General features: G+C 42.3%; 2 protein-coding genes across 2 annotated transcripts; both read right to left on the minus strand.

Moving 5' to 3' along the window:
* Positions 1 to 2,699: 2,699 nt before the first annotated feature.
* On the minus strand, positions 2,700 to 20,248 carry LOC137915856 (structural maintenance of chromosomes protein 3). The gene is made up of 29 exons (XM_068758975.1): positions 20,234 to 20,248; positions 19,595 to 19,670; positions 19,379 to 19,417; positions 19,212 to 19,279; positions 18,824 to 18,895; positions 18,108 to 18,187; positions 17,937 to 18,015; positions 17,258 to 17,375; positions 16,006 to 16,181; positions 15,636 to 15,716; positions 14,997 to 15,161; positions 14,466 to 14,587; positions 14,014 to 14,227; positions 13,309 to 13,412; positions 12,688 to 12,787; positions 11,152 to 11,312; positions 10,637 to 10,778; positions 9,946 to 10,096; positions 9,363 to 9,515; positions 9,027 to 9,178; positions 8,763 to 8,921; positions 7,230 to 7,337; positions 6,805 to 6,913; positions 6,300 to 6,547; positions 5,853 to 6,065; positions 5,200 to 5,391; positions 4,935 to 5,112; positions 4,515 to 4,621; positions 2,700 to 3,609 (listed from the first exon to the last, which is right to left on the minus strand). Exons 1-29 carry the CDS (start codon positions 20,246 to 20,248, stop codon positions 3,538 to 3,540), a joined length of 3,654 nt encoding a protein of 1,217 aa, XP_068615076.1. The 3' UTR covers positions 2,700 to 3,537.
* A 932-nt stretch (positions 20,249 to 21,180) lies between these two features.
* LOC137915857 (dual specificity protein phosphatase 5-like) lies at positions 21,181 to 25,554 on the minus strand. The gene is made up of 4 exons (XM_068758976.1): positions 25,130 to 25,554; positions 24,200 to 24,339; positions 23,479 to 23,698; positions 21,181 to 21,934 (listed from the first exon to the last, which is right to left on the minus strand). The coding sequence occupies exons 1-4, from the start codon at positions 25,491 to 25,493 to the stop codon at positions 21,528 to 21,530; spliced, it is 1,131 nt and encodes a 376-aa protein (XP_068615077.1). The 5' UTR covers positions 25,494 to 25,554; the 3' UTR covers positions 21,181 to 21,527.
* Between the last annotated feature and the right edge of the window lie 292 nt (positions 25,555 to 25,846).

The following is a 25,846-nucleotide window of genomic DNA, read 5'->3' on the forward strand; positions in this document are numbered from 1 at the left end:
TTTTCCAGTTTTCACCGCACGTCCAGGATCTTTCATTCATTCATTTTTTAACCCCTTAATCCGGAATCTGGGTTTGAGGATCTGCCGGATCTACTAGTTGCAATTCTAGTTGCATGTTTTTGATGGTGGGAGGAACCCGGAGAGAACCCACGCAGACACGGGAAGAAACTCCTCGCAGAAACACCCCAAATCGGATTTGAACCTGTGACCTTTTTGCTGTTAGGCGCTATCCACTGCGCCAGCTTCAATTCTCTGAGTCAGGCAACTCATTAACCTATAATTCTGTGCCACCCAAGCAAATTCACCCACATAGGGAAGGATACAAACACAAGCCTGCATTCAAAATTAAAATCTAATTTATGTCAAAAATACGTTGCCAAATGTTGCTTGATGCGCAGACATTTGTTCTCCTGGGGCCAATCCAGACTTCAGAGAAGTTATGACCGGCTATCAGCATTTGGCCAACGATCCAAAGAACACATGACCTCATAAAACAAGCTTAGAAAGGATTGAGGCGCCGGCAATCACCGACAACAACGGTTTGTAAATTCCATTGTTCATGACAGCAGTTGCATGTGTTTTATTGCTGAACTAAAATTACACGGTGACACGACTCTGCCACATCGAGCATCTCACTGTTGTTCAATCGTGTCTCTGACTTTATGGGAGACGAGCAGAAAACAGTCCATTTTAAACACGGTTTGCAAGCGGTTGAAGTTTTATTGACCTGAACGGCACTGATCTGCATCAGATCCGGTCCAAATTGGACGCAGCATCATGACCTGACAGGGTCAGATCAAGGTCGACTTTGTTGACACGTTCACATTTTATAGACTTGAACAACAGCCCCCCCAACACAAATTAGCCAATACCTAATTGGCAAGTCTTTGAGAGAAATTACGGATCATTGAAACTGAATTGGTAGTTTACTTCACATTTTACACGAGGTTACAGCTGCAAAGCATTATCATTCTGATTACTTAACTATTATGAAAACAAGCAATTTAAATTACCCTTATTTGTATTCAATCAGAAATAAAACAGTATATGTCAGAGCACACTGAGTAGTGAAGCGTTAACTCCAATCCAAGCACAACACAGGAGCGGTGCAGGAGACGAGTACGGACGAGTTCAGTGCGTTTGGAGCGTTCGGCCATTTAGCGGCAACATCTGGAAGTTGCTCGTGTCTCAAAGCAAAAGTTTGCTCCCAGGTTTGCTCCCGTCTCAGAAAACTCGTATGTCCAGGTATTACTATATATATATATATACACACACACACATACACACATGCATGCATGCATATATTATTTTATTTTATACCGGTATGCATTCGGGAAATGTATGGTCAAGATGCAAAATGAATTTGAATGATGTAAACAGTTATTTTTTCTTTTGTAAACTACAGTTTGAAGGAGGGGTATTTAAATAAGTTCTTTGAACTTCTGCCTACCCCTTTGAGCACAAAGTGTCTGTATAGTATAGTATGGTGTCTTTATTTTTAAGCTGCTCAATTAAAGTTTATCTATCTATACTTTATGTACATTTCAAAGCCAGCACTTTCACACCTTAACTTAACAAATGTGATTTTATTTGTTTTATTATAGTAACTGTACTTCTATTTGGGTGGAGACTCTTTTGCTTCCTCTGCTAAAGCTAAAGGTTGCCAGCCATTGGTTTACTGGGACACTTGAACGCAGCAAAGAATTCAGAATTATATGTGAACTAAAAATGCTGTGAACGACTGTGGGTATAGCCATGAAATAAAATGTGAAATGTTTGCTCCTACAGATTCAACTTTAAATGCCAAAGTTGTGATTCTTCATATGCCAGAATAGTTGCGAGAAATAGATTCTGAATAATAAAGATAATACTTTGATTTCTCTGCTATAGCTTGCCGATAACTGCCAGTATCGCCCTCCAAGATCGATTCTAAAATGTATTTCCTCTTTGGAGAACACCAAGGCAATAACAATACAGTTAAAATCCAGGTTAGGGCTCTCATTTTAAAACAAACACCTGATGTAATGTGAGTTGATCCATCAACCCAGACGCTGGGAAGGTCTGCATGATTACAAGGCCCTGCTGATCCACCGCAGGTCACACGACCTTTCAGACAGAGCACAGTGATGTCACATCGGCACGACAGCTATGTGTGCGCATGACATGAGATCTCCTCTGACACACTGCAATTAAAAAGGATCATTGACATGATAAATAGCAAAAAGGCTGTGCAGCAAGTACCAGACTCTGACCTTGTGTTGAACCTGAGACTAGCTAGAAAGTGGTTTCCTCCCCCAGCCACATAAACTGAACATTATTCAAGATTCAACATTATATCCCCAATTAGAGCCGTTGATCCTTAATGTTGGGCATTTTGGTTTTTATAGTCAAGTTAAAGCAATTAAGATAACAAGAACTATGTCCATAAATGTCGCAGAAATAAATATATTTTTGTACTATGGCATTTATGGACATAGTAAAAAAAAAAACATAATTCTTACTCTACAAAAATTTATTTATTTTTGTAGAATAAGAAGTATGTTTTTTTTTTAACTACTGCCATTTTGCTTGAAGGCTGAGAAACTTATTGTATGGTGTATTTCTAATTTCAGATACCTTGTCTGTAGAACTAAGAGCATAGCTGTCCTTAGAGCTGTGAAACAGCGCCACGTAGTGGTCCTTTTAAGAAAAAACACGGATAAGGTCAAAGTTTATTTTTCAATCACAAATTCTTTGAGGTTTCAAATAACATAAAAAGAAAATAAAACATTGAAAAAGCAAAAATGCAACTGAGCAAAATACGAGGAGTGTAATTCCAAACAATAAATCCAGTTGAAAACAAATTTGATTTTTGATTTACAACTCATGTTGTGTGTCTTTAATAAGAGCTTTGTCCACTAATCTAGTCGGTTTTGTTTTTGAAATATAAACTGATCCAACTCATAGAACAATGTCTTTCTCCAGAATGAATATGTGCTGTTTGGAACTAAGCATGTCATGGATTTAACTAATCTATAAAACAGGAACTTGTGAAACCCGGTAAAAACCATTAAATTGAGTCACAACATTTTAACATTTAAAAACATGAAGCTTATTATGGGAAACATTATTCCATGAGTACAAACCTGATACATCAAAGGACAGTGAACAAAGACAGCACTAAAAATCAAACATCCATCAGAAAAGAGTCGCTCATCTCGTGGCCTTTAAAGTTTCAGCTCAATATTTTTCAGTTAAATCTTTTAAACCGTCTCCCCAGTGCACAACATGAACTGCTTTCTGAAAAGCTCCTGAATCTTTGTGAACTCTGGCACCAAAGCTCGGACCAAAACTACTGCGCGTTCGGAAAATACACACACGGGTAAATCCCTCAAGGACCTCTTCAGAAAAAAAAAAAGGAGATCTTAAATTTCAGTATAGAACTACACTTCTGTAAAAAGAAAACCATGAACATTTGTGCTCTACACAGAAAATCTTTAACACGCGTTAACAGCCTCTGATGATGCAACGACGAAGGTGATGAAGTGCTGAGGACTGTTATCCGTGGGTTGTATCGTCCTCCACGAAGTCTTTGGCCTGCTCCGCTGTGATGACATCGATGTGACTTACCTGAACACAATCACATGGTTAATGTCTGATCCATGCTACGCTAGTTCAGTCACTCTGACTAGAATGTAATCGTTTCATCCATCAAAAACGGCAGCATTAATTAGGTTGTCATTGTGCACGATCGCACAAAACTACCGGTACGCGACACAATACATGAAACCGGCCGTTGTTTGAGGCGAGATGTGGCAGGGAGCCGTTACAATTTGAACGGGATAGAGACAAAGAAGTCGCGTTTTTGAAATTGGGTAGATTTCAAAAGCTCGCTCTGAGTAATATGTGGAGACTCGAACCTGCTTCGGCACATCGAGACCAAGAACCCTGGAATTTATTTAAAGAAAAAGCACCAACATGAAGAACAGAAGACACAACTTCAACAAATGTGCCTGTTATGGTGAGTAGATATTGGTGTAATAACCGGTTAATAGTTATTACAAGTGCATAATATATAATATAATGTGTGCTTTTTAATTGGACCATTGTGTCTGCAAATAAAGATTTGATTGATTGATTGATTGATAAGGTTTAGTGGTTATATTACATTAGCCTTTTTCTAATTGAACCGCCGCCCCATGGAAGGAAAAATGTCGGGGCCCCCTGCTTTGGCAAAGACATTAAAATATAAATGCTGCCTGGAACATTGCGGCTGTCAATATGCTGTTATGTTACTGTTATACGTTACTTTCAACAGTAACATCGCTGTAATTATGCTCGTCTAATCTACGGTGGCAAATTAATGACTGAAGAACTCTGAAATCTTTGGTGCACACAATCGGAAGATTGTTACCAATCATGATTGAAATTTCACATTTTTCTCAAGACTTCAACCAACACAGACAGGGGGGGGGGGGGACGGCGCCGATGCGCTGGGAGATGAAGTCAAACTAAAGCATTTAGTTGCTTCTCACCTTGTTTCTGAATTTGACCCCATAGAACTTGTCAGCAGACTCGAGCAGCTCCGGCCTGAAGGTGGTGGTGATGAACTGGGCGTGGCCTGCCAGCTCCACAATCATGTCTGGAATTGGCACATTTAAAAAAAAAAAAAAAAAAAAGGGTAATGAGGACTTTCTTACATTTTTTAAAGCTGACTGGAAGGGGTGTAAAAGAAAAGATTACAGAACCACAATTAAAGCGTTTAAGGACTGAAGCAAATAAAACAGAAATATAGAAACACCGTTGATTTGACATGCTCTGATCAGGAAACAACAATCAAAAACATAAATGGCATAAATTCAACTGCTTTGCTTCCTGTTATCCATGGACAATTTATACACGAGACAAACCTATTCGCTTCTCAACACACATTGCATTTACAATCAACACTTTACCTGAAACGGCTTTCCTGTGCTGGGCATCGAGGGCCTGGTCAATCTCATCAAACAGGTAGAAAGGAGCAGGGTCGCACTTTTGGATGGCAAATATCAGTGCCAGCGCCACCAGAGACTTCTGACCCCCGGACAGCTGCTGCATCTCTCTCATCTCCCCTTGCTTTCCTGTGAACGACACCTTCGCAGGACAGGAGAGGTCCAATCTTAAGATCCACGAGGGAGCGTTTGGCAGGAGTCAAATGAATACGTGGAAAAAGACGCTCACCCTGATGCCGACTCCGGTGAACTGGTCCACTGAAGGAACGCTGCTCTGCGAACCAGAACCTCTCTCGCTGTCTGCACCGCTCTCACCCTCATCCTGGGATTGGCTGCCTTCGGCATCGCCCTTCTTCATCACTAATGTAGCTTTACCACCAGGAACCAGCTTCTGGAAAACCTCACTGAAGTTCTTCGACACCTGATGGGCCAGGGAATAAAGAAGGCAGACGCAATATATTATATATCAGATAAGAAAATATGCTGATTTCCTTACTTTCAGCAAAGTTGATGATGCATGGAGAAAAACTTCCTACTTTTTTTTTTTAATGTGACAGTAAACGTGTACATTTCAATGTTTCCAAAATGTCTGCTATCAATCAGATTGGAGAGACATTTCTTTGTGTGTGCGCAACAACTGAATCATCAAAAGTCTCTTTGATACTCCATTCCTCACCATTTTAGCTCTACAACCAAGGATATGCTCAGAATACAGACTGTTATCAACCATCTCAGTCACATTAGTGGTCCTTCGAAGCCAGGCTTGCTTTGTCTCTTTAACTCTGTGTATCACACACCCATTAAAAAATAACACGTTGCCATGTCAGGGCAATGAGGTGAACGCATCCTCGGTTGAACAGGAAGTGACGCGTAGTCCCGTACCTGTTTGAAAGTCAGCTGGATTGCCTCATACTTGCGCAGCTCCAGGACATTCATGAGCTCCATGATGGATTTGTGGCCGCGGTCCAGCTCATCCTGGCGCTTGATCAGCTTTTCCTTCTGCTCTGAGAAGTTGACGAACTGGTCCAGGGCCTTCTTGTTGACGTGACTGTACTTCTTCAGCTCCGTGTTGCACTGCTCCAGTTTACGGAACAACTGTTAGAAATAGGAGATTGTAAAAACAGGAGCGCTAGGTATGCTAAGCTTGAATAGCCTGAAATGTTAAATCAAGTGTTTCCTTGATAACTGAACATTTATGTTCGACTGTTTGTACTTTAAAATTGCACACAATTTATTCCCTTTAATATTTTCTCTCGATAGAGAGCCATCTGTATCTTGTTGAGTTTGGAATGATAGTTTGTGAGAATTGTGTAGTCTAAGAATGTGTACCTGCTTGAGTGTGAGGGTCTGGTACTTCTCAAAGGCCTCCTGAGGCAGTGAGCCCAGCTCTCTGATCTTCTTCATGCATTCCTCTTTCTTCTTGAGCAGCATCCCCTGCCTGTTTGTCATCTTCTCCAGCTCCTTGGTGTCATGGTTGATGGCGTCGTTCTGTTCCTTCTCAATGTTCTTCCAGCGCTCCATGCTCCTTATGTAGTCTTTGATCTCGCCCTCCGTCTTGTCAATCAGCAAATCCAGATCTGGGAAAGGCATTACGAGGCGCTTGACTAACGGATGAAACAATGAATGCGAGCACGTAGAAACCTTGAAAAACAGTCGCCTGCTGGATTCTCCAAAGAAAAGTGAGTTTGTGTTTCTACTGATTTACAATCTATTGAAATGATATTACACATTCGTCATGTCAAGTTGGTCAGACTCTTCTTCTGTTGCTTTTGAGCAGCGTAAACGCTGTTGCCCTTGGCGATAAGGGTTTAGAGAGCGTCTTGAGGAGGCACACCTTCTGATCGAGACAACGTTTCTTTCACTCGTTTGTTGATTCCGTCCAGCTCAGACGTCGTGGCAGTGAGCACCGTGCCTCCCTCAGTCTCTCGAAGTTCGTTTAGCTCCTGCGTCAGTGAGAATCAGGCCACATAATTAAATTTAAAAAAAAGAGGAATACAACATCTTGGAATTAAAACATTAGTGAATTATTATTCTAATAATTATGTAAAGTTCATGAAGAGTAATAAAACAACAATATAAATATAGTACTACCAGAGTTTAGCTCTCAAGACACCCTGTAAAAAAATAATAAAACGCACATAATGAATCAAGCAGACTACAGTTAACTTTTACGGCCGGGAGACGTAAATAAAATTTAAAAAAAAGTATAAATTGCTCTATAATGACATTGTTTTTAAGATACAGAAAATGACAGCGTACCTGTTCCACCTGGTCAAGACGCTTCCGCAAGTTCTCATTGAGATACGTTTCCACTCGAGTCATGATGCCTTCCAGCTTGATCCTCTCATTCAGCAACTGTCTGTTGTCCTGTGGTGAAGAGACGGACCAGCACGAAGGAGAAAGTTATTTGGGTCAGATGCTTGAAAAGCGCAGACTACTAATACTACTACTGTACATACACATACTACTACTACTACTACTACTACTGTACATACACATGCTACTGTACTTTCGGCTTGTCCCGTGAGGGGTCGATACAGCAAATCAGCGTTCTCCTCTTCACCCTGTCCTTTGCATCGTCCTCCCTCACTACGTCCATGTATCTTCTCCCGGGTCGACCTCTAGCCCTGTTCCCTGGCAGCTCCATCCTCAGCATCCTTCTACCGATATAGTCCCCGTCTCTCCTCTGGACATGTCCAAACCATCAAAGTCTGCTCTCTCTGACCTTATCTCCTAATCTTCAAAAATGCGCACCAGCACACTTCTCCATTCCTCTTTCAACTTCTTCCCCTCTAGGATTGTATTAAACTCTACAGCTACCTCTCCTAGACACTTCCACACCTCCACAGGTATGATGTCCGGTCCAACTGCCTTCCCATTCTTCATCCTCTTCATTGCCTTTCTAACTTCACCCTCACTAATCTTTGTCACTTCCTGGTGAACAACAGGTTCCTCTACTATCCATAGTTCCCTCTCATTTTCCTCATTCATGAATTCCTCAAAATGATTCCTCCATCTCCCTACTGGTCTCTGTCAACACCTTCCCATCTCCGTCTGGCTCTGACTAGATTTGGCTTGCGGCATTAGACAGAGGTTGGCGTTCACATACAACAACAAACAGAGAACAATAGTCAGTCCATAGTCTGCAACAAAAATACAGGAATCACACACTTTAAAATAACAACGAACCCCAAAGCTGCAGTTTATTTTAGAGCCACGATGGAAGGGGGGGACAAAGATATTCCTGAAACGATTTGTCCTACAGCTCTGCACTTGAAGGACGAGGGGGAACTCATCCGGAAGAGGATGAGATTCTCCTTTCAAAATGTTCTGAGAAATCCGCAGCAGCCGTCTCTTATACAGAGACTCAACTGTGGATACCCAATCAGGCTGCGTTGCCTTCTTCCTCGTCTTCACCCCCAGCCTGTTGGCTGGCTACACCCTCTCTCACCACGACCTTACAGTCACCAACCTTCTTTAAACTCCTCCATCTACACAAGATGTCGTCCACCTGTGTGCTCCTCCCTCCACTCTCGTAGGTCACCCTATGTTCTAAGCCCTATGAAAATAAGCATTCATTAATGCCATTTCCATCCTTCTGACAAAGTCCACCACATCTGTCCTTCTAGGTTCCTGTCCTGAATACCAAAACTCGCCAATCACTTCTTCATCTAAATATAACTCGAGAAATTCCTCACACCTTCCAGTTACTTTGAAATAAGTTCAACTGTCCCAGAGATCCCTTGAATGAAAATCGACAATGGATAGAACTCGATCCGTCTTCCTTCTGACCTGCTGGAGTTGGCGGATCTCATCATTGAGGTCATCGACGCGCCTCTGGTCCTCGAGGCTGAGCTGGGAGAGCAGATCCGTACCGAGCTCCGCCTTTAGCGACTCCCTCGTTGACTCCATGGCGTGGAGGCTGGCCTCCAGACTTTGGAGACTGCGTTGCTGAAAAGAAAGACAACAAAAGAAAAGTGTGCCATGAACACCACGAATGCCCCGGCAGATGATAACGGCCTGAAGTCCGGTCTCAGACCCAGCATGCATCATCACCTTGGGCATGAACGTCTTCTCCGACTGCTGCCTCTTCTCTTTCAGCATTTTCATCTCCGACAGGATGCTGTCCCTGGAGGCCTTGAACTTCCTCTGTTGTGTTTCAATCTGCTGCATCTGGTTCATCAGTTGGTCAATCTCATTGTTAATGCGTGGGAGCAGGGATTAAGGAAGTACACTGCATATGGTGTCAATATTAAAGAAGGGACATTTATAATCTACGATGTAGACTCGCACAGTGGCATCTGCAGCACAGCTAGCCATACAAGCAAAGGGAGCAACGATGCGTCACTATCTCGTACAGACAAACACCTTATGTTTAAACAGAAAGGATATGTTCAATGTTCCTGCGCAAATTCTCATTGAGCTTCGCTTCCAGCTCACCGAGCTCCTCCTCAGCCTTCCTCATGTCTTTCTGCAGCTCCAGACGGGATTTTCTGGTATCGTAGTAGCCTCCCGTCAGAGCCCCTCGGTGGCTCACCTGGTCACCTAAGAGGCAATGCATTATTCACATGGTTAGGAAAATGTCCTGCATATGAAAGATAAAGGGCTTCTAAACTACAGGACAGTGTTTAACTGGTAGTAAGATTCCAACAGAGTGGATATATCTCCCACTTGTTACTGAGCCTGTATGTGTACTTTGGCCCTGTATGGAATTGTCCATCCAACACTGCAAAAATAATTACTAAGGACTTTTCTGGCAAGGAAATGTTCATTAAGAATAAAATATTGTTGTCGATGTCGATATAAAATGGGCCTCGAGTTAAAATGGCAAGTTGACCAGGCAGAGATATATTTTCAGATACAGTATATCCTTATTTTAATAGATGATTCCTGACCCAGATTTAACTTTACACTTCCTTTTTTTGCAGGCCCACATTGTATAGTATACTGTGCTGTATATCACAGGGCAGCTCACCCTCCAGAGTAATGCAGTCCATGGTGAAAGCTCTGGCCAGCTGGGTGGAAACTTCCATGCTGCGACAAATGAGTGTCTTTCCAAAAACGTGCTTGAAGGCCTTGTCAAAAGTGGTGCTGTAGCGCAGCTTGCTGATCATAGGGATCGCATCCTGGTGGAACAAGAACACATTGGTATGAACACACAGCACTGCATACCTCATCAACAATAAAGTAAAAATATTTTACTATTGCATGCATGAGAGTGGAAAAAAAACTATGTTGTATATGCAAATGTGAATGTTTATGCATAAATCATCCTTTGGCTCAATTTCTGCTTGCCGTTCAGAATACAGATCTTACCTGCAGGGAGTGTGCTTCCTTCTTCAAAACAAACTAAAGTATGATTAAAACACATTTACAGTACACTTCTTCCGGTGAAAGTAATCAAGTACCTGATATGATTTGAGATACAAAAAACATCAGATGTTCTGTTCCTAGACTTGGACTCATTTGTTGTTGGGGTCTAAATTTACTACTTATAAACCAGATGCAGTTTGTTTAAGTTTATTTCATTTCATTGATTTCTTTTGTCCAGGGCGTACCCCGCATCTCGCCCGGTGACTGCTGGGATCGGCTCCAGCATGACCCGTGACCCGGTAACAGACAAATAAGTGAGGAGGATGAATGAATGAATGAATGTGGTTAATTACGTTGGTTTCTGGGTATGCAGTGTCCCGGACGTCGAGCTTGGTCAAGGGCAGGAATGTGACTTCTCCGGGTAGATTCATTTTGTTGAACTCCATCAATATTTTGGTGCTGACTTCGTCCGTCTCCACAATGTGGTAGAACAGTCTGGGATACATAAGAGCAGGTCGACACAGAGTAACGGTTAGGAATGACATGAATGTAAAAGCACGAGTGGGTGGGTTTGCAACATTGTCAATTTTGTTTTTATATACAAAAAAGAAAAATCTGTGAATTTGCAAAACCATCCAATATACCAATATTATGTGACCTCAGTCATAATAAATACCAAACAATCTCCAGGTATTAGAATTTAAATCAGTTACACAGTTACAAATAGGACCAAGAAATTTAGCAAAACTGCAGCAAATTTTCTCTCTTGTATTTTGCTGCAAACTTCATTAATTGTCACAAAAGTTTAGTGACATTTTGATTGAAAATAAAATAATAAGCAGTTCAAATGTAAAAAGGTAGCCCTCACCTAGTACCAGCAGTCACCTCCACACAAGTGTAGAAGGCAGGTTCACACTCAAAGTTATTCATGACGATGCCATGGTAACCATTGATGACATGCTGGTTGATACCCTTCCGACGGAAATGCTCAAGGACTTTGTTGATGCTGTCAATTCCATTCAGAATAGCCTGGAGGGTCACAACAGAAGAATGAGTAGGAGGCATAACGAATCTCTATTGTGATGCGTATGACCACGAAGGTTTTTCTCTTTGAGAGTACCTCATTGCTGCATAAGGATTTCTTAACACTCTTATACTATGTGCTACACATAGTTCCTTGTAACCACAGTGAGGTTACAAGGAATAGACGTGAAGAAGGTGAGGTACCTCGGGTCAACAGTGCAGAGTGATGGAGAGAATGTGGAAAGGAGGTGAAGAATCGTGTGCAGGCCGGCTGGAAGAAAGTATCAGGTGTGCTCTGTGACAGGAGAATCAGCGAGGATGAAGGGGAAGGTTTACAAGACAGTGGTGAGGACAGCCATGATGGACGGCTGAGAGACAGTTGCTCTGAGGAAAAGACAGGAAGCGGAGCTGGAAGGGGCGGAGATGAAGATGCTGAGGTTCTCCTTGGGAGTGAAAAGAGGCCATAAGAGGGGCAGTGAAGGTTAGGCATTTGATGACTTTGGTGGTTTGGACATGTCCAGAGGAGAGACGGGGACTATATCGGTAGAAGGATGCTGAGGATGGAACTGCCAGGGAACAGGGCTAGAGGTCGACCAAGGAGAAGATACATGGACGTAGTGAGGGAGGACATGAGAGGGGCTGGTGTTGGGGAGGACGATGCAAAGGACGGGGTGAAGAGGAGAAAGTTGATTTGCTGTATAGATCCCTCACAGGACAAGCCGAAAGTACAGTAGTAGTAGTAGTAGTAGTAGTATGTGTATGTACAGTAGTATTCTGCACTTTTCAAGAATCTGACCCAAATAAGTGGAGAACGTTGACTTGCTGTGGTGACCCCTGATGGGACAAGCAGCAAGAACAAGAACAAGAACAAGCAGCAAGAAGAACAAGAACGAAAACAATGAGAATGTCCAGATGTCTTTGCCTAAAAGAGACATTTGACACGGGACACTTGCAAGTTCTTCTGCAGAGCCCCGCTCGTCATACAAATGCAGTTATGTATGAAAAGGTGCCAGAAGAAAGGCAGATGAATGATTCCATTTGACAGATGCATCCCGACAACTGGCTGCATCAAACGATGAGTCCTTCAAGGTATTCAGTTGGGTTCATGAGAGACGGGGAACTTTTGAAGTTAAGGTTTGTCTTCAATTTCCCTTTCAGAAATTAGGAGCATTAGTAGAAGTGTGGTCTGCCTTTTGGAGCAGAAGAACACTTTATTTATTTATTGTACCAGGTTAATTCCTGCATGCGGACCTGCAGACTTAACATTTATTTGAGCCATAATTTGTTTTATTTCAGTGTGTATCTCACACACACACACACACACACACACACACACACACACACACACACCTTGTCCAGGTCTCTTGTGGCTAACACTGACCTTGCCGGTGGCTGCTCTGAGGAGCTGCTGTTTCTTCTCCAGGTCCTCTCGTTTGGCTGCCAGGGCTTGTTGCTCTGCGTTCTCCTCACGCCACAGGTAGCTGGAGACAAACCCACACGGTCACTCGTGTGTCACACGGAAGAAGAGAACCAAGCTGCTGCCATAAAACTCACTGAACAAGTGAGAACAAGTGAGAACAAGTGGGTCATGGGGACAGTCTTGTCCATGTCCTCATTGAAAATGAGACCCATCCTGTATTGTATGTAGCGTTGCTGTTTTTAGGTGGGCGATCGCCATGTATTACAAAGTAAAGGGAAGAAGAAGCGGAGAGGATGTTGGGAAATGGTGGAGCAGGTGCGATCGGAGGAAAACAAGCCGCTTACACTGGAGTATGAGTCGCAGTACGAAGAAGAGAAAAAGACAAAGAAGGGGCGGAAAACAGGAGCACCAGCAGCGAGAGAAGACGGATCTTTCAATTCAAAACATGAAACAGAAACGACTTGTCTCAGGATCCACTTAAGAATCAAGCAATGCTATATGAACCAAACCAAACCAAACAAAACGCCAAGTCTAAAGCTTCAATCCAAGATAAACACATTTGTCAGATCAAATAATTCTTACTTCCGTTCACTCTGGAGCTCATCTTTCCGGTTTTTCACTTCGTAGTACTTCTTGTCTAATTCTTCAACGCGGGTCTTGACCTCGTTCAGGTCTTGATCGAGTTTCTAAAGAGACAAGATGACAGCGAGTGAGATGCACTAATCTGTAAATTAGAATCAAAATGCAGTAATGTTTCTCAGGAAAACACACTCGATACATAATATCATTATGTGTGTATCGTTAAAAACAGCAACCTGATGTAATATGGAAATAGACATGAATATTTTAGCATCTTCTAATCACCTTCAAATAAAAGGAAGATAACCACACAAAAAAGTACTATTCTAGAATACAGTAGTAATAATAGTATGCTGTTGGTGACTTTCTTCCACTCCTGAAAAATTAGAGGAGCACTCTGCAGAGCACAAACCTCAGCCCAACGGTGTTACTGACTAAATTATATGCTAATCTGAAGTCGCAGAATTATTTGATTCACCCCTTCATCCAGATCCACCTGGAAATATAACAGATTCTTTGAAGCCACAGGCTAACAGTCCCATGAAAAGAATAACCAGCCCCCCGATAGACAAGAGTTAAAACCTAACCTCCTAGGCAGATGTGGAGATTCCAATTCTTAAATTATTACTCTAACTGATTCTGAAAATGGGACTGAAAAGCTGAATTGAGGAGATGGAGCAGCAGTGTTACATGTTTCTGTCGTCTTACACTGTACTGCTCCAAGTTCTTCTCCTTGTTGGTTTCTGTGTCCTCCAGGTCTTTATTGATGGCTGCAATCTGCCTCTTCTTATCATTGATGGCTTGGTCCAGAGACTTCAGCTCCTTCTTAATCCATTTGTCCCTCTCCTCCTTGGAGGTGAACTGGCTGCCACGGCCCTGCTTGGCATACAGGTCCGTCCTCTCCTGCGTGGCTTGGGCAAGTCTGGGAGGAGATGAAAGCATTATGAGCTCCAAAGATGTTTACGTTCACACAGAAATCAACATCAGGGACTCAACTTGATCATATGTATCCCTCAACAAATCAATGTACAGCGGAACCTCGGGTTCTCGAACGGCTCAGAAGTCAAACAACTCGGTATTCGAACAAAAGAAATTGCGTTTAAATTGCCTCGAAAGGCGAACATATTTTCGGGACAATAACTGGAAAGTGTCATCTCTACCTGGATATGCCGCGCTCCTCTTTCTCCTTCACCATGTTGAATTTAGGTTCAGTCTCCTGTAGCTCTTTTTGTTTCTCCTCAATTTTCTCCAGCAGTTTCTGACGCTCCTTCAACAGGCGTTTCTGAAAGAGCAAGAAAAGCTATTTATATATATTTTTTTTTAAATAATCTATAAAATGACAGTAAAATCTGAAAACAATCATTTGTGAGTGAGTGGAGCGGAAGAAAGTGAAAGTTGAATGTGGCAAACCGAACTGTTGTAAGAGGAAGATGGTGTACAGATGACTTCTGTCGTGTGTAGTGTGTACAGAATCAGTTTATTGCCGTTGTCGATGAGGGTTCACACACTAGGAGTCTTCCTCGGTGAAGTCGTGCAACATGTAACCGTAACGACAGTAATAAATGCTCGCTACATTTATTATACATGGTCTAAATACAATTAGGAGGCGGATGTCTCTGAGCGCTTTTCTAGTTTTCTACATATATTGATGGTTCAGAAGGGAAGAAGGGCAACGTTGCAGGCTTCCGTACCCTCTGTTCGCTATTGCCTGCCAGCTCGTCCTGCAGGTCCTTGGCCTTCAACTCCAGCTTGGTCCTCTGCTTAATCTGCTCCTGGCGCTCGGACGAGAGCTGCTCCTTCTCCTCCCTCATAGCAGAGATCTTGGATTTCTGCTCTCGCACAACACGTTCAGTCTCCTGGAGAAAGGGAGCCGAAATAAAGGAACAGGCTGTGAGATTCAATTCAAAGGAGTGGACACTCTGAACTTATTTACCAAGGCCACAAATCGTCACAAGATGTAAATATGTACATTTTAAATGTAACATATTTTGATGTCTTATTAAATGTGAACAGATAGGACATAGTTTTGCTTACAGTAATTGGTGACAAAAACTAAGTGATGGCATGGTGAGCGTTTCATATCACCGTCTCTGTTACCAATGTCACATTTTGCGAGAAGAGCTATTAATATATTGAGAAGAACCTTGTTTAAAACATTTGTCAATTGTGGAGTTAAATAATATCTAGTATTTGACTTGGTGACCAGCTGAAATGTTGTTATGTGATATCAGATAATTTGCTAAATACTGTAATACGTCTGAAGAAATTATGTCGTAATTATTTTGACTTCCCAATTCCATTTAATGCTTCTTGAAGGTTGAACGGTTTACCTCGACTTTGTCACGGGCATCTTGCTGCGCATCGCGAAGTTGTCTTGATTTGTCTCCGCAGGTCTCTCTCTTTGAGGACAGCTGCGAAAAAGCAATAGAAAATTACATTATTCGTTGTTTTTAATTTACATATATTATAAACACAACAGAGGAAAAAATACAATTCTTGGCGTCCATGACACAACAAATGGTCTATAACTACATGTATTTTAACTTAAACAAGCATATCTACTAAATCTTTTGAGTGATGTCCCTATACCTGCCATCTACAAAGCTGGGTGAAATGACTTAAGAATATTTTGCCTCACACGCTGAATGAAACGGCCAACACGCTTGCATTTACAGAACGCATCCTGAATGTTTTTCTCACCTCATCCAGTTTGGCTCGGGTTTCGTTCAGCTCCTGGTTATAGATGGTGTACTCCAGGGCCCTTCTCATCTTGTCCCACTTTTGGTACTGAGCCAGCTCCTCCTTTTCATCCTCGAGTGTGTGCAGACGCTCTTCAATGTACTTCAACAGCTCATTGATCTTTTCTCGCTTCCCCTCTGAGAAGGACATGTCAATTTGTTGGTTTTTTTTTTTTAATGTGAACCACAATTAACAGCACACATAACTTTCAGGGACAGTCATTCTTTAACACATATGATAGATTAACTCATTTAATGACACTGACAATCTAAATCTATATATATATAAAGACGTCAACTCATAACTCCGCTGCCAGTGCATTCCGCATGTCGTAACATCGATTTCTTGTTAAATGAGTATGTCAGTAAGTGAGAACCATCTGTATCTAATAATATATATATATACACATATACATACAAACAGGTACTACCCGAGTTACGATCTGCGTGACTTAAAACCGCCCGTATTTACGACAGGTACCGGTGCGTGAGACATTTCTTACCGGGCCGCACAGAAAGAATACATTTATATCATTTCCGTTGTATTGATTATTCGAGTCTGACAGGTGTTTTATTCTGAAAAACGACCGGATTTTCTCCAATGTAGCAATCGCCTGCGATGCTTCATTGTCACCGAAAATAAATGTTTCAAAAAGCAAACGTCTTTGGAGAGCTTCTTTGCAAAGGGGGAAAAGGCCAACTGAAGAGAAAGAAGAGAAGCTGACGACATCCAAGAAAAGAAAGCTTCTTCTTCTTCTAACAGACAGACCAGGAGTCAGACTTAAATCACGGATGTATCAACAGCTGACTCTTGCACAAAGTGCACGCTGCATAATATGTGGCGACATGCTAGCAAAGCTGCTTCGGCACATAGAGAACACGACCCCTGGATTAAAAGACAAGAACTTGGAATTTATGGGGGGAAAAAAACATGAACATGAAGGACAGAAGCAGTTACTTGGGTTTTTTTTTTAAAACTCCAGCCAAAGTGACAATTTTTGAAAACTGTTTACGCGTCTGCGTGCGGACGCCTGTAACCGGAGTTTAAGGCTTCGAAACGTCACTGCCTGCGAGAAAAATTGCTCTGAAATGACATGTGCGACCTGCATTTACATTCAGAAACAGCATGGATACCTTCAAAACTGTGTTGGCGTTAACATCTAGCACATCTAGAACATAAAAGAGAGCAAAATTATGATGCAGAAAAATTCTACCTGTCTCCTTCATGAGAGAAATACTCTCCTCCTTGCGCTCATCGTAGACCCGGGTGCCTGCAACTTCTCTCAGCAGCTTCAGACGCTGGGAGTCGGGTGCAGTTGCCATTTGGTTGATCTGCACAAAAGGCAAGGCAAGGCATTTTATTTATATAGCGCATTTCATACAGGGCAGAAGCTCAGTGTCCTGTACAGTAAAACAAAAGCCTACTACACAGATTAAAATAGAAAAATGAAAAATGAAAACTAAACCAATAAATATAAATTATTCAAAAATGTGTTAAAAATATCAACTCCAATTCAGTTTTACTTTTCGTGGTTGGTGCATAAAGATACCAAGAACAATTTGGAACCTTTTGGTGATGATCCAGATCACCTTGTGGACGTGTAAATCTAATTAGGAGGGAAATGAGCTTCTCAGCAGAGGTCTCTTTCTCCGAGTGCCTTTCTAGTTATAATTATAACATTAATAGTAATTATTCAGCACAACATCACCTTTATGACTTTACAATTATTTACTCAGGTAAACATATTGAATGCCAAAACACATCAAGTTAGTATTCAGCCCGGCATGCCCTCAGACCGGAGATAAATAAATACTGTATTGTATTACACAATACTAAAACAATAAGCACCGTGTGTTAAAGAAGTGTAAGATTAAAAGCCACTCTTTCCTTACCTTCCCCTGTTTGACGATGTAGTAAGGGTTACTGCGTGAGAATCCAGCACTTTCCAGGAGGTTCATGACATCATTTTTGCTGCAACAATCACACCATGAAGTAACTGCGTGGATTTGCAGGGTTATTATTTTCTGTGATCATATGGACAGACAATCAAAGGCAATACTTACGTCACCATCTTCTTGTCTAGAAAGTACTGGTCCTTCTTCGCACCAATGACACGACGCAGGGAGACCTCTTCTTTGTCAATCTGGATGGAGAGAAATGTCAGGAAGAAGCCAGTGATCGATCGGAATTGCTGGTTATGCCTCACGTTACGCCTGCAAGATCAGTTTCACACTAGTAGAAAACAACGTTTGCATTTTTATGGTGCTGAAAATGGCACTTATAAATAATCATAGGTATAATGAGAGTAGTGGAGGGATTGGGACTACAATCAAAGGTAATATAGTCATTTATAATTACATTCTGATAATAATGTAGTTTGCTACGAGACAAACTACTCGCCTGGACAAATTATAATGACACCCATAATGTTGACCTATGCCATTTCACCTTGTCAGAAAAGATGTAAAATGGATGGATAATAATGCATTGGCTTTTCTGGACACTCAAAGACGCATGACGACAAGAGGAACGGCAGGCCTCGTTTCATAAAGCTAACGTGGAGCTAACGTGAAGCTAACGTGGTTGTAAGGCAATCGGGTGAGCTTTAAAGAAACACAATTGGCATGCAACAATAGGCACAAACAGACAAGAGACAAACAGCAGCCATTATACCAGCTGACCTAATGGTTTATACTGATGGTTAATACTTCTACAATTCATTAGTTAGTGAGTCTACAATTACAGCTATAGGAATAACATGCAGAGTTTCCATACATACCGGTAGCCTGTTGTCAGAGTTGTCAAATATAATCTCCACAAAAGCTGAAATGACACGAGGACCAGTTCCCTCCTACATGGAAACAGAAGGAAATGTATTAATTCAATGTTTATGATCACTAAATGTTTCGCATTGCATTTTGAACTCCTAAATAGCCCAAAAGGATTGTGTTTTAACAGATATATAACTTTGCTGTGGCGACCCCCTGATGGGACAAGCTGAAAGAGGAAGAAGAAAACTGATAGAGCAATTATTTGGAAGTAACATCAGGTTTTAGCATTACGAGTAGGACTACGATAAAAGGTCTACACAACTATGTCAAATATTAATTTAACTTTGGAAAGAGCAGCAGGGATCTTTAGTGGATAAGACATTCATCTGTATTTACGTGGAGCAGGGCCAGGCGCTGTTCGGGTCGCAGGTGACTGAACTCATCACTGAGCACGAACTGGATGGCTAATAAAATAGATTGAAGAAAAAAAGCAAAACATAAATAGTAACTCGAATCAAGAGAAATGGTTTTACAGGTATATGGTGAATAAAAAGCACGCGTACCATAGAAAAAGTTGCTTTTTCCTGACCCATTTCTTCCGACTGTAACAGAAGAATTGCGCATAAAAAGAACAATCTGGAACGCACACTAAGCCATAAATATAAGCCTTTGGCGCACTAATATTGATCAGGCAACTTATGTGCTGAAATATGTACAATCTTTCAAAATCCATGCATTTACATTTATGTACTACAATACTACTAATAGAAGCTACTCACCGATGACATTGTGTTTCGGACTAAACGGGTCTACCACCGTTTGATCCCTGTAACTTCGGAACCCCTGGATGATGACCTGCACAAGAAGCCAGACGCCACCGTGTTCAAGCCACTGATCACCCTGCCAATTCAGTTCTGACACTAACAGCATACCATGACGAGATATGATAAATAACATCATCAATAGTATGGAAGATTTTCCCACGGGGCCTTGGATTTCTGGATAAATCTTTCATTCGGAATGCTAACAGGTTTCCAAAACTGTTCGTAAATTAAAACAACTTTCAAAACTACTATCAAATGCCATTTAAAGAAATCGAACGCGACGTGTTAACGGTGTGATGTTATCAAAAGCAGATACTGTACATCCGCTACCTCACGGCTAGCCGCGTAGCGTTAGCTTAGTAGGCAATCCAAGATAAACACAGGTAGCCCACGCTAGCATTGACAAGCTAGCTATTTCACGTGTCGTTGTTTTGAGTGAATTCACGGAGTTCTGCGTTCAGGATTAACGGAAGGCTATGCGCAAAGCCCTCTTTTGACCATCATTCATTCGAATAGTGCTTAAGGACCCTCTTTGAAGTTAGGCCAGTGACGGTCTGCAACATACACAAACCTTGCATCGCTGGCTCCGCTTACCTGTTTGATGTACATGGTTGTCTAAGTAGGGCGTCTCCTTAGCTGAATTTGGAGGGAAAAAGTCCCCACCTCCACTAAAAAGAGAAGCCGAGAAGCTAATAGCCTAAAACTTAAAATATATGTGTATTCAAAATCTGTGAAACATTGTGGCAAAGGAGAATAACATAGAAAATGGCGGCGGGGGCGGCCGGAATGGACCAAACCATTACCTAAAAATAGGGTTTAAAAAAATAAACGTAAAATAAATAATGTGCAGTAATAAACTAAATGGGGTAGAAAATTACAGAGCCAAAGATTACAAAATAACTAAACGAATTAATATTTATTCAGAGTATATTTCTACATAAGTAAGAAGTTGTATACGTTTGCTAATAAGTTATCCTCCTATGAGTATAGTCGGTGTGGTTAGGCTTTCAAAGACCGCCAAAGACCAGAGAGACCCGAGTTGGACGAGTTCAATGAACTTGCAGGATAAAATAAACAGCAACCTTGTCAATAGACGAGGTGTGCTGTTATTATTATCAATAACCATTATTTAAATATTCTTACACACAATATTGCTCTGCTTCGAATAGGAATTTTGGAAGACATTTTTTACCAAAATTCACAAAATATCCCAATGCAACAGATCTGTCATGAATGATTTGTTATAATTGAGTTCACACCTAATTCTGAAGCAAGAATCCTCATATTATTAAATACAACTTTGCACGATGGCAAAATAAGTCAGTCAGGCGTCACTGTTGACTCTCCATTTGTAATAAGCCAGTCATGTAGACAGTATCTACTGGCGTCCTTTGTTGCTGGACCCTGTCTATTGTCATTTTTTCCACTTGCAATTCCAACTAACCTCTCAGATGTAGACGCTTCAAACGTCACTAAAAACACTACTTTAACCTGCTTCTTTACTTGGCACCAAATGCTTTGAATCCATGACAACAACTTCCTTCACGTGGAGAAATAATTTATTAAACACAAACATCCAACAGCCATCCAAAAATAAGACAGACTGTAATTTTCAAATAAATTAGGTTTAAATGCCTGAGTGTATTTGTGAGCAGGCAAATCATAACATCAGCCTAAGACATGTATATTGCAGGTTTATAGTGGTCTGTGTTGTTTCATTCCTGACAACAGAAATCAAGAAAACAGCAGTGGCGTGGGATCTTATAGGCCACGAACTGAACAATCTTCTTATGCTAAGTTTATCTGCTCTATGGTTTCAATACCAGGCACACGGGCAGCTTCTTCCCTCTTTTCTTTCAAGTAAGACTACGAGCAGTCACAGTCCATTTTAAGGCAGCGCAGTTATTGGACTCAATTCGAACTGGCGGTGGGTCGGCGACGGCAGGCAGGAGGCAGGGAGGGTGAACGCAGACGGCTCGAAGTTTTCGGCGTCGAAAGCGGAGGTGAAGTCATTGGTAAAAAAGAAGGCCGACTCTGGGGCGCAGGTTGCGGCCGGTTCGGGTGTGGCGGCATGAGCTGGGGCCGTGGAGAGGACCTCTGACTCAAACTGCAGCAGCTGACCCATGAAACTGAAGTTGGGCGAGATGACCTCCCGGCGCCGCTTGACGACGTCGAAGGCCGCATCCAGCCGCAGCTGCTGCGTCCTCATGATGTAAGCCATGCAGATGGTGGGCGAGCGCGATATCCCTGCCTCGCAGTGGACTAGAACCTTCCCCCCCGATTGCTTCACGCCATCTGAAAGGAGATGAAGAGCGGGAGATTTTTGATTTGACTTTCTATGATTATCGGTAAAACTGGCATTTAAACGTCAAGCGTTCTTTTTTTATGCTTTAAAGTGTTTGAATCGGCAGGGAGTTTAACAGTGAAACATTATAATATATATATTTTTTTGTCATTGCATATTCCATGCTAGCATTCACGCTTCCAAACACACTTGTTCTCACACAAACGCAGCAGCAGCAGCATCAGGCAAACAGGGCAAACGATCAACCTCAATGTTGCACCTTAAACGCCGAGACAGAAACGTACACACGTCTTATACTAGTCCCACAATTAACATGACTTAATTTCACTATATTTTAAAGCTCGATCTATCTGAAAAACACCCATCCCACCTACAGATGCACCTCTCTAATCCTAAAAATATATATATATGAACAGCCACTGCAGGCAAAAAGAAATGTAAAAAAAAAAGACAATTGAGTTAGTTAGTTAGTTTATTGTTTGTTTCAAGCAAATGAAAATAAAATAAAATAAATAATGATAAATAACAATGATTGATAATGAAGCCATCGGGATTCACATTTTATATGAGGACCTGTAGCAGATCTTTGAAGACTTGCACGTACCACTTTTCTGTTATATTCTGTTTCTTTGTTGAGTGGAGCTGATATAATTTCCCTTTTGGATTATTAAAGTATTCTGATTCTGATTCCAAAGCAATGGACAAAATCAATAACGGGACCCATCCGATACCGGCCGGTCAGCCGAGTGTTTTTGTGTGTGCGCCTGAGCTTTGTCCTCGGGTCATGCCAGGCTATAAATAGCCGCTAGCACATTGTGTCCAGCACCTCTGTACTCTCCCACACAGACACATCCTCTCTCCCCCTGCAACACATTATCCAACCCAGTGCATTCAGGCCCATCATCAATTCCCACCTGTAATCAACCAATAGCTGCTTTCTCAGTGTGTGAGTGTGTGTGTGTGTGTGTGTGTGTGTGTGTCCGCCAGCCCACAAGCCTCCTCCAACCCCCCATTACTAAAGAAAAACAGCTCATCCGGTTGTCACACTGACTGTCCACACCCGGTAGATTAAGCCAAGGAGGTGATGACAGCATAGAGGGGAGGAGTAAAAGGGAAGTCAGAGGAGGGGTGGGGGGCGGAATAAGTGAGTAAATCCTGAATGAAGGATGACTAGCTGGAGATGATGATGATGATGATGATGATCATGTTAACTTGGTTGCAGCAGGTTTTCCTCTAGCCCTCTTTCTGTGATGACAAAGAGGTCGAGACAAAAAATAAACACGCCTGCGTTGAGGCGGCTTGAACTCAGTTGGGGCTGTTCTTAAGACTCCTTAGGATAATCTTGCACCCTGAGGTTTCCAAGGAAACAAGGAAATCCACGTCCATTTCCTTCCCAAGCTCTTACGCGCACCAACAACCCGTTTGGAAAGCCTGCTCGTCAATTCTATAGACGTGAACTTTTGAGTCAAGCCTGCCGTCAATAAGAGACCAGCGAACCGAGGCGTGGCGCGTATAAATATTCACTCCAACTCACCGATGAACTCGATCGCCTCTTGAAAATGGGAGCTGATGTCGGCCATGTGGCTGTCCTCCACTGGGATCCATTTGTAGTCGTACTGGCCGTCGGCCGGCCGAAGGTCCCTGCGGGATACGTTGAGCAAGGCTGTGATGTGAAGACCGCTGAGATAGTCCTCTCTGGAGGCATGATAGGCACTACCAAGGAAGAGAAACGGGAGGATCTCTACAGGTTGACCCTGAATGGAGAGAGAGAGATGGAGAAATTAAATTCATCTTTATTGTGATGAATATTCAGTAGTTTATTCTCATTCAATCTTATTATCATGCCTGTTTCTATGGATCTCCACTGTTACGTTCATGGTGTGGGATTCCAATGCGTTTTCTTAATGCAAAGAAACAATCTTTCTTGTCATATCGTTTTAAAACAATGTGATTTCACGACCCACTGACGAGACGAAACACTTTAACCCAGATGTTGATGAATCTGGCTTTAAAACACCTGGAACCCACTCATGAGAAAAACACCCACACACCTGTTAGCCCCAAAAAGCTGTGGAGCAGAACATCCACAAATAGAATGCAAGGTGGCGCAGGTCAGAGGTCAACACGCACATTTGAAAAAGCTGGTCGATTAGGATTACAAAGTCTCTGGTAGCAGCAGAATTGGTTTTTATAGGAATAATGTGACGAATGTGCGGCAAAGTGGGAAGTGGAGTGGCAAAAGGTGCTTTCCATACCTGATCGTAATCTGGCTTGTGGTGAGACGGCTTCTCGCTGTGGCCGTGGACTCTTTTCTCCGTTTCACTTCCACTTTGGTCGAGGGTTTTCACCTCAGTGCAAAGTTCAGGGTATTGAGAGCGGAAGTTTTCGTATCCTCCTGAGAAAAGAGGGACGGGAGACACTGTGAGTTGGGTTGACAAATTAAATTATCTATATCTATCAATCATCCATCATCTATCTATACACACACACTAGACACATCTTCAGAAGTGGCAGCGTTTCTGAACTGTCTTAACAGTGTTATAACCTTATTATAATCACTTGAAGGCGCGCTAATCCTTTCTGGGCGACATCCTAAGCACGCAGAGGTGACAGACGGAAATGGATGCGCGCTTCACATCCACGATCAAACGAGATTCACGTCGCTGAAAGACGCGGCTCGAACAACATGTCTTCTTGTTTTTATTTTTGATCATCGCAGCGCAGCTTCTCTGTTTCTCCGTTTCCCGCACTGACTCATTCCCTCCCTCCGCTGACGCAGGCAGGATATTTATCATAGTGAGAGCAAATGGGCCGAAACTACATAGGAGTATACGGGCAAGTGAAATAATAATGACGCATTCAAGGCTACTGTGTATTATCTGTGTTAGTTTACACCTACCGACAAAGCGAGACAATTATTTATGGGTTAATTTACTTCAGTTTATAAAAGGAGTACAAGTATCACTAGGATACACGCGTGAGTTTTGTTTTGAAGTTTGTGGGATATCATTAAGTACCAAGTTTAATACCAAAAACATCTGTTTGTTTTTTGTTTTTTTTAAAAGAACCCTATTAACGCTTTCCCCTATTGTTGCCGTTCTTGAGTTTAGCCGACAATACAAATAAAAAAAAAACTTAAAAACAACCTCAGACAACATCTGCATTGTTTTCCAGCCCCCTCTTACCTTTCAGGAAACAGATGTTCGCCCCGTTCGCCAGATGTGAGAGGCTGTTGATGACTATTTGCGCTGCGCTGTTGCTTTTCAGCTTTTGCCAGCGGGACGTCCGCTCATCCAGCGCCACGATAGCGGAGATGCGTCCCTCCCGAAGCCGGAGAAGGGCTCTCTCGTCCGGTATGACGAACTGCAGCGGCACCGGGCCTCCCCGGGACCGGCGGACCACCACGGAGTTCAGGTTGACATTGACGGAGCCTTTTATGTTGGAGTTCGTGAATGAGAAAAAAGGTCGGCAATCCACAATCAGGCAGCTTCCGCGCTGCTTCCGGATGATTCTCCTCAGGCGGCGGCAGTCGATGCTGGAGACCTTCATCCTGAACCTACACGCTGCTCCTACTTCCGGAAGAACAGCACAACACGGGCGCGTGCGTCCGCGCCTTTTGGTTCCTCTTCGGGGATTCCGGCTGAATCAGTTTTATGTGAATGACACGTCCGGCGCATTACGTCACAAACCATATATGGACTCCCGCCCGTCTACGACTGAACAGTGACTCCGCCCCCCACCCCCGGGACTGCTACGTTACAAACTCCTTCATTACTCACTGTTCTCCATTCTTCGTTTGGTGACTTGCGCGTGTTTTTGTTTTTTTAAAGAGGAAAAAAAAATATTGTTTATTTATTCATATGCACAATAATAAACCTAAAACAAAAATTATATTCATGATA

This window comes from Brachionichthys hirsutus, unplaced genomic scaffold, assembly GCF_040956055.1.
Source record: "Brachionichthys hirsutus isolate HB-005 unplaced genomic scaffold, CSIRO-AGI_Bhir_v1 contig_224, whole genome shotgun sequence".
NCBI classification, from domain to species: domain Eukaryota; kingdom Metazoa; phylum Chordata; class Actinopteri; order Lophiiformes; family Brachionichthyidae; genus Brachionichthys; species Brachionichthys hirsutus.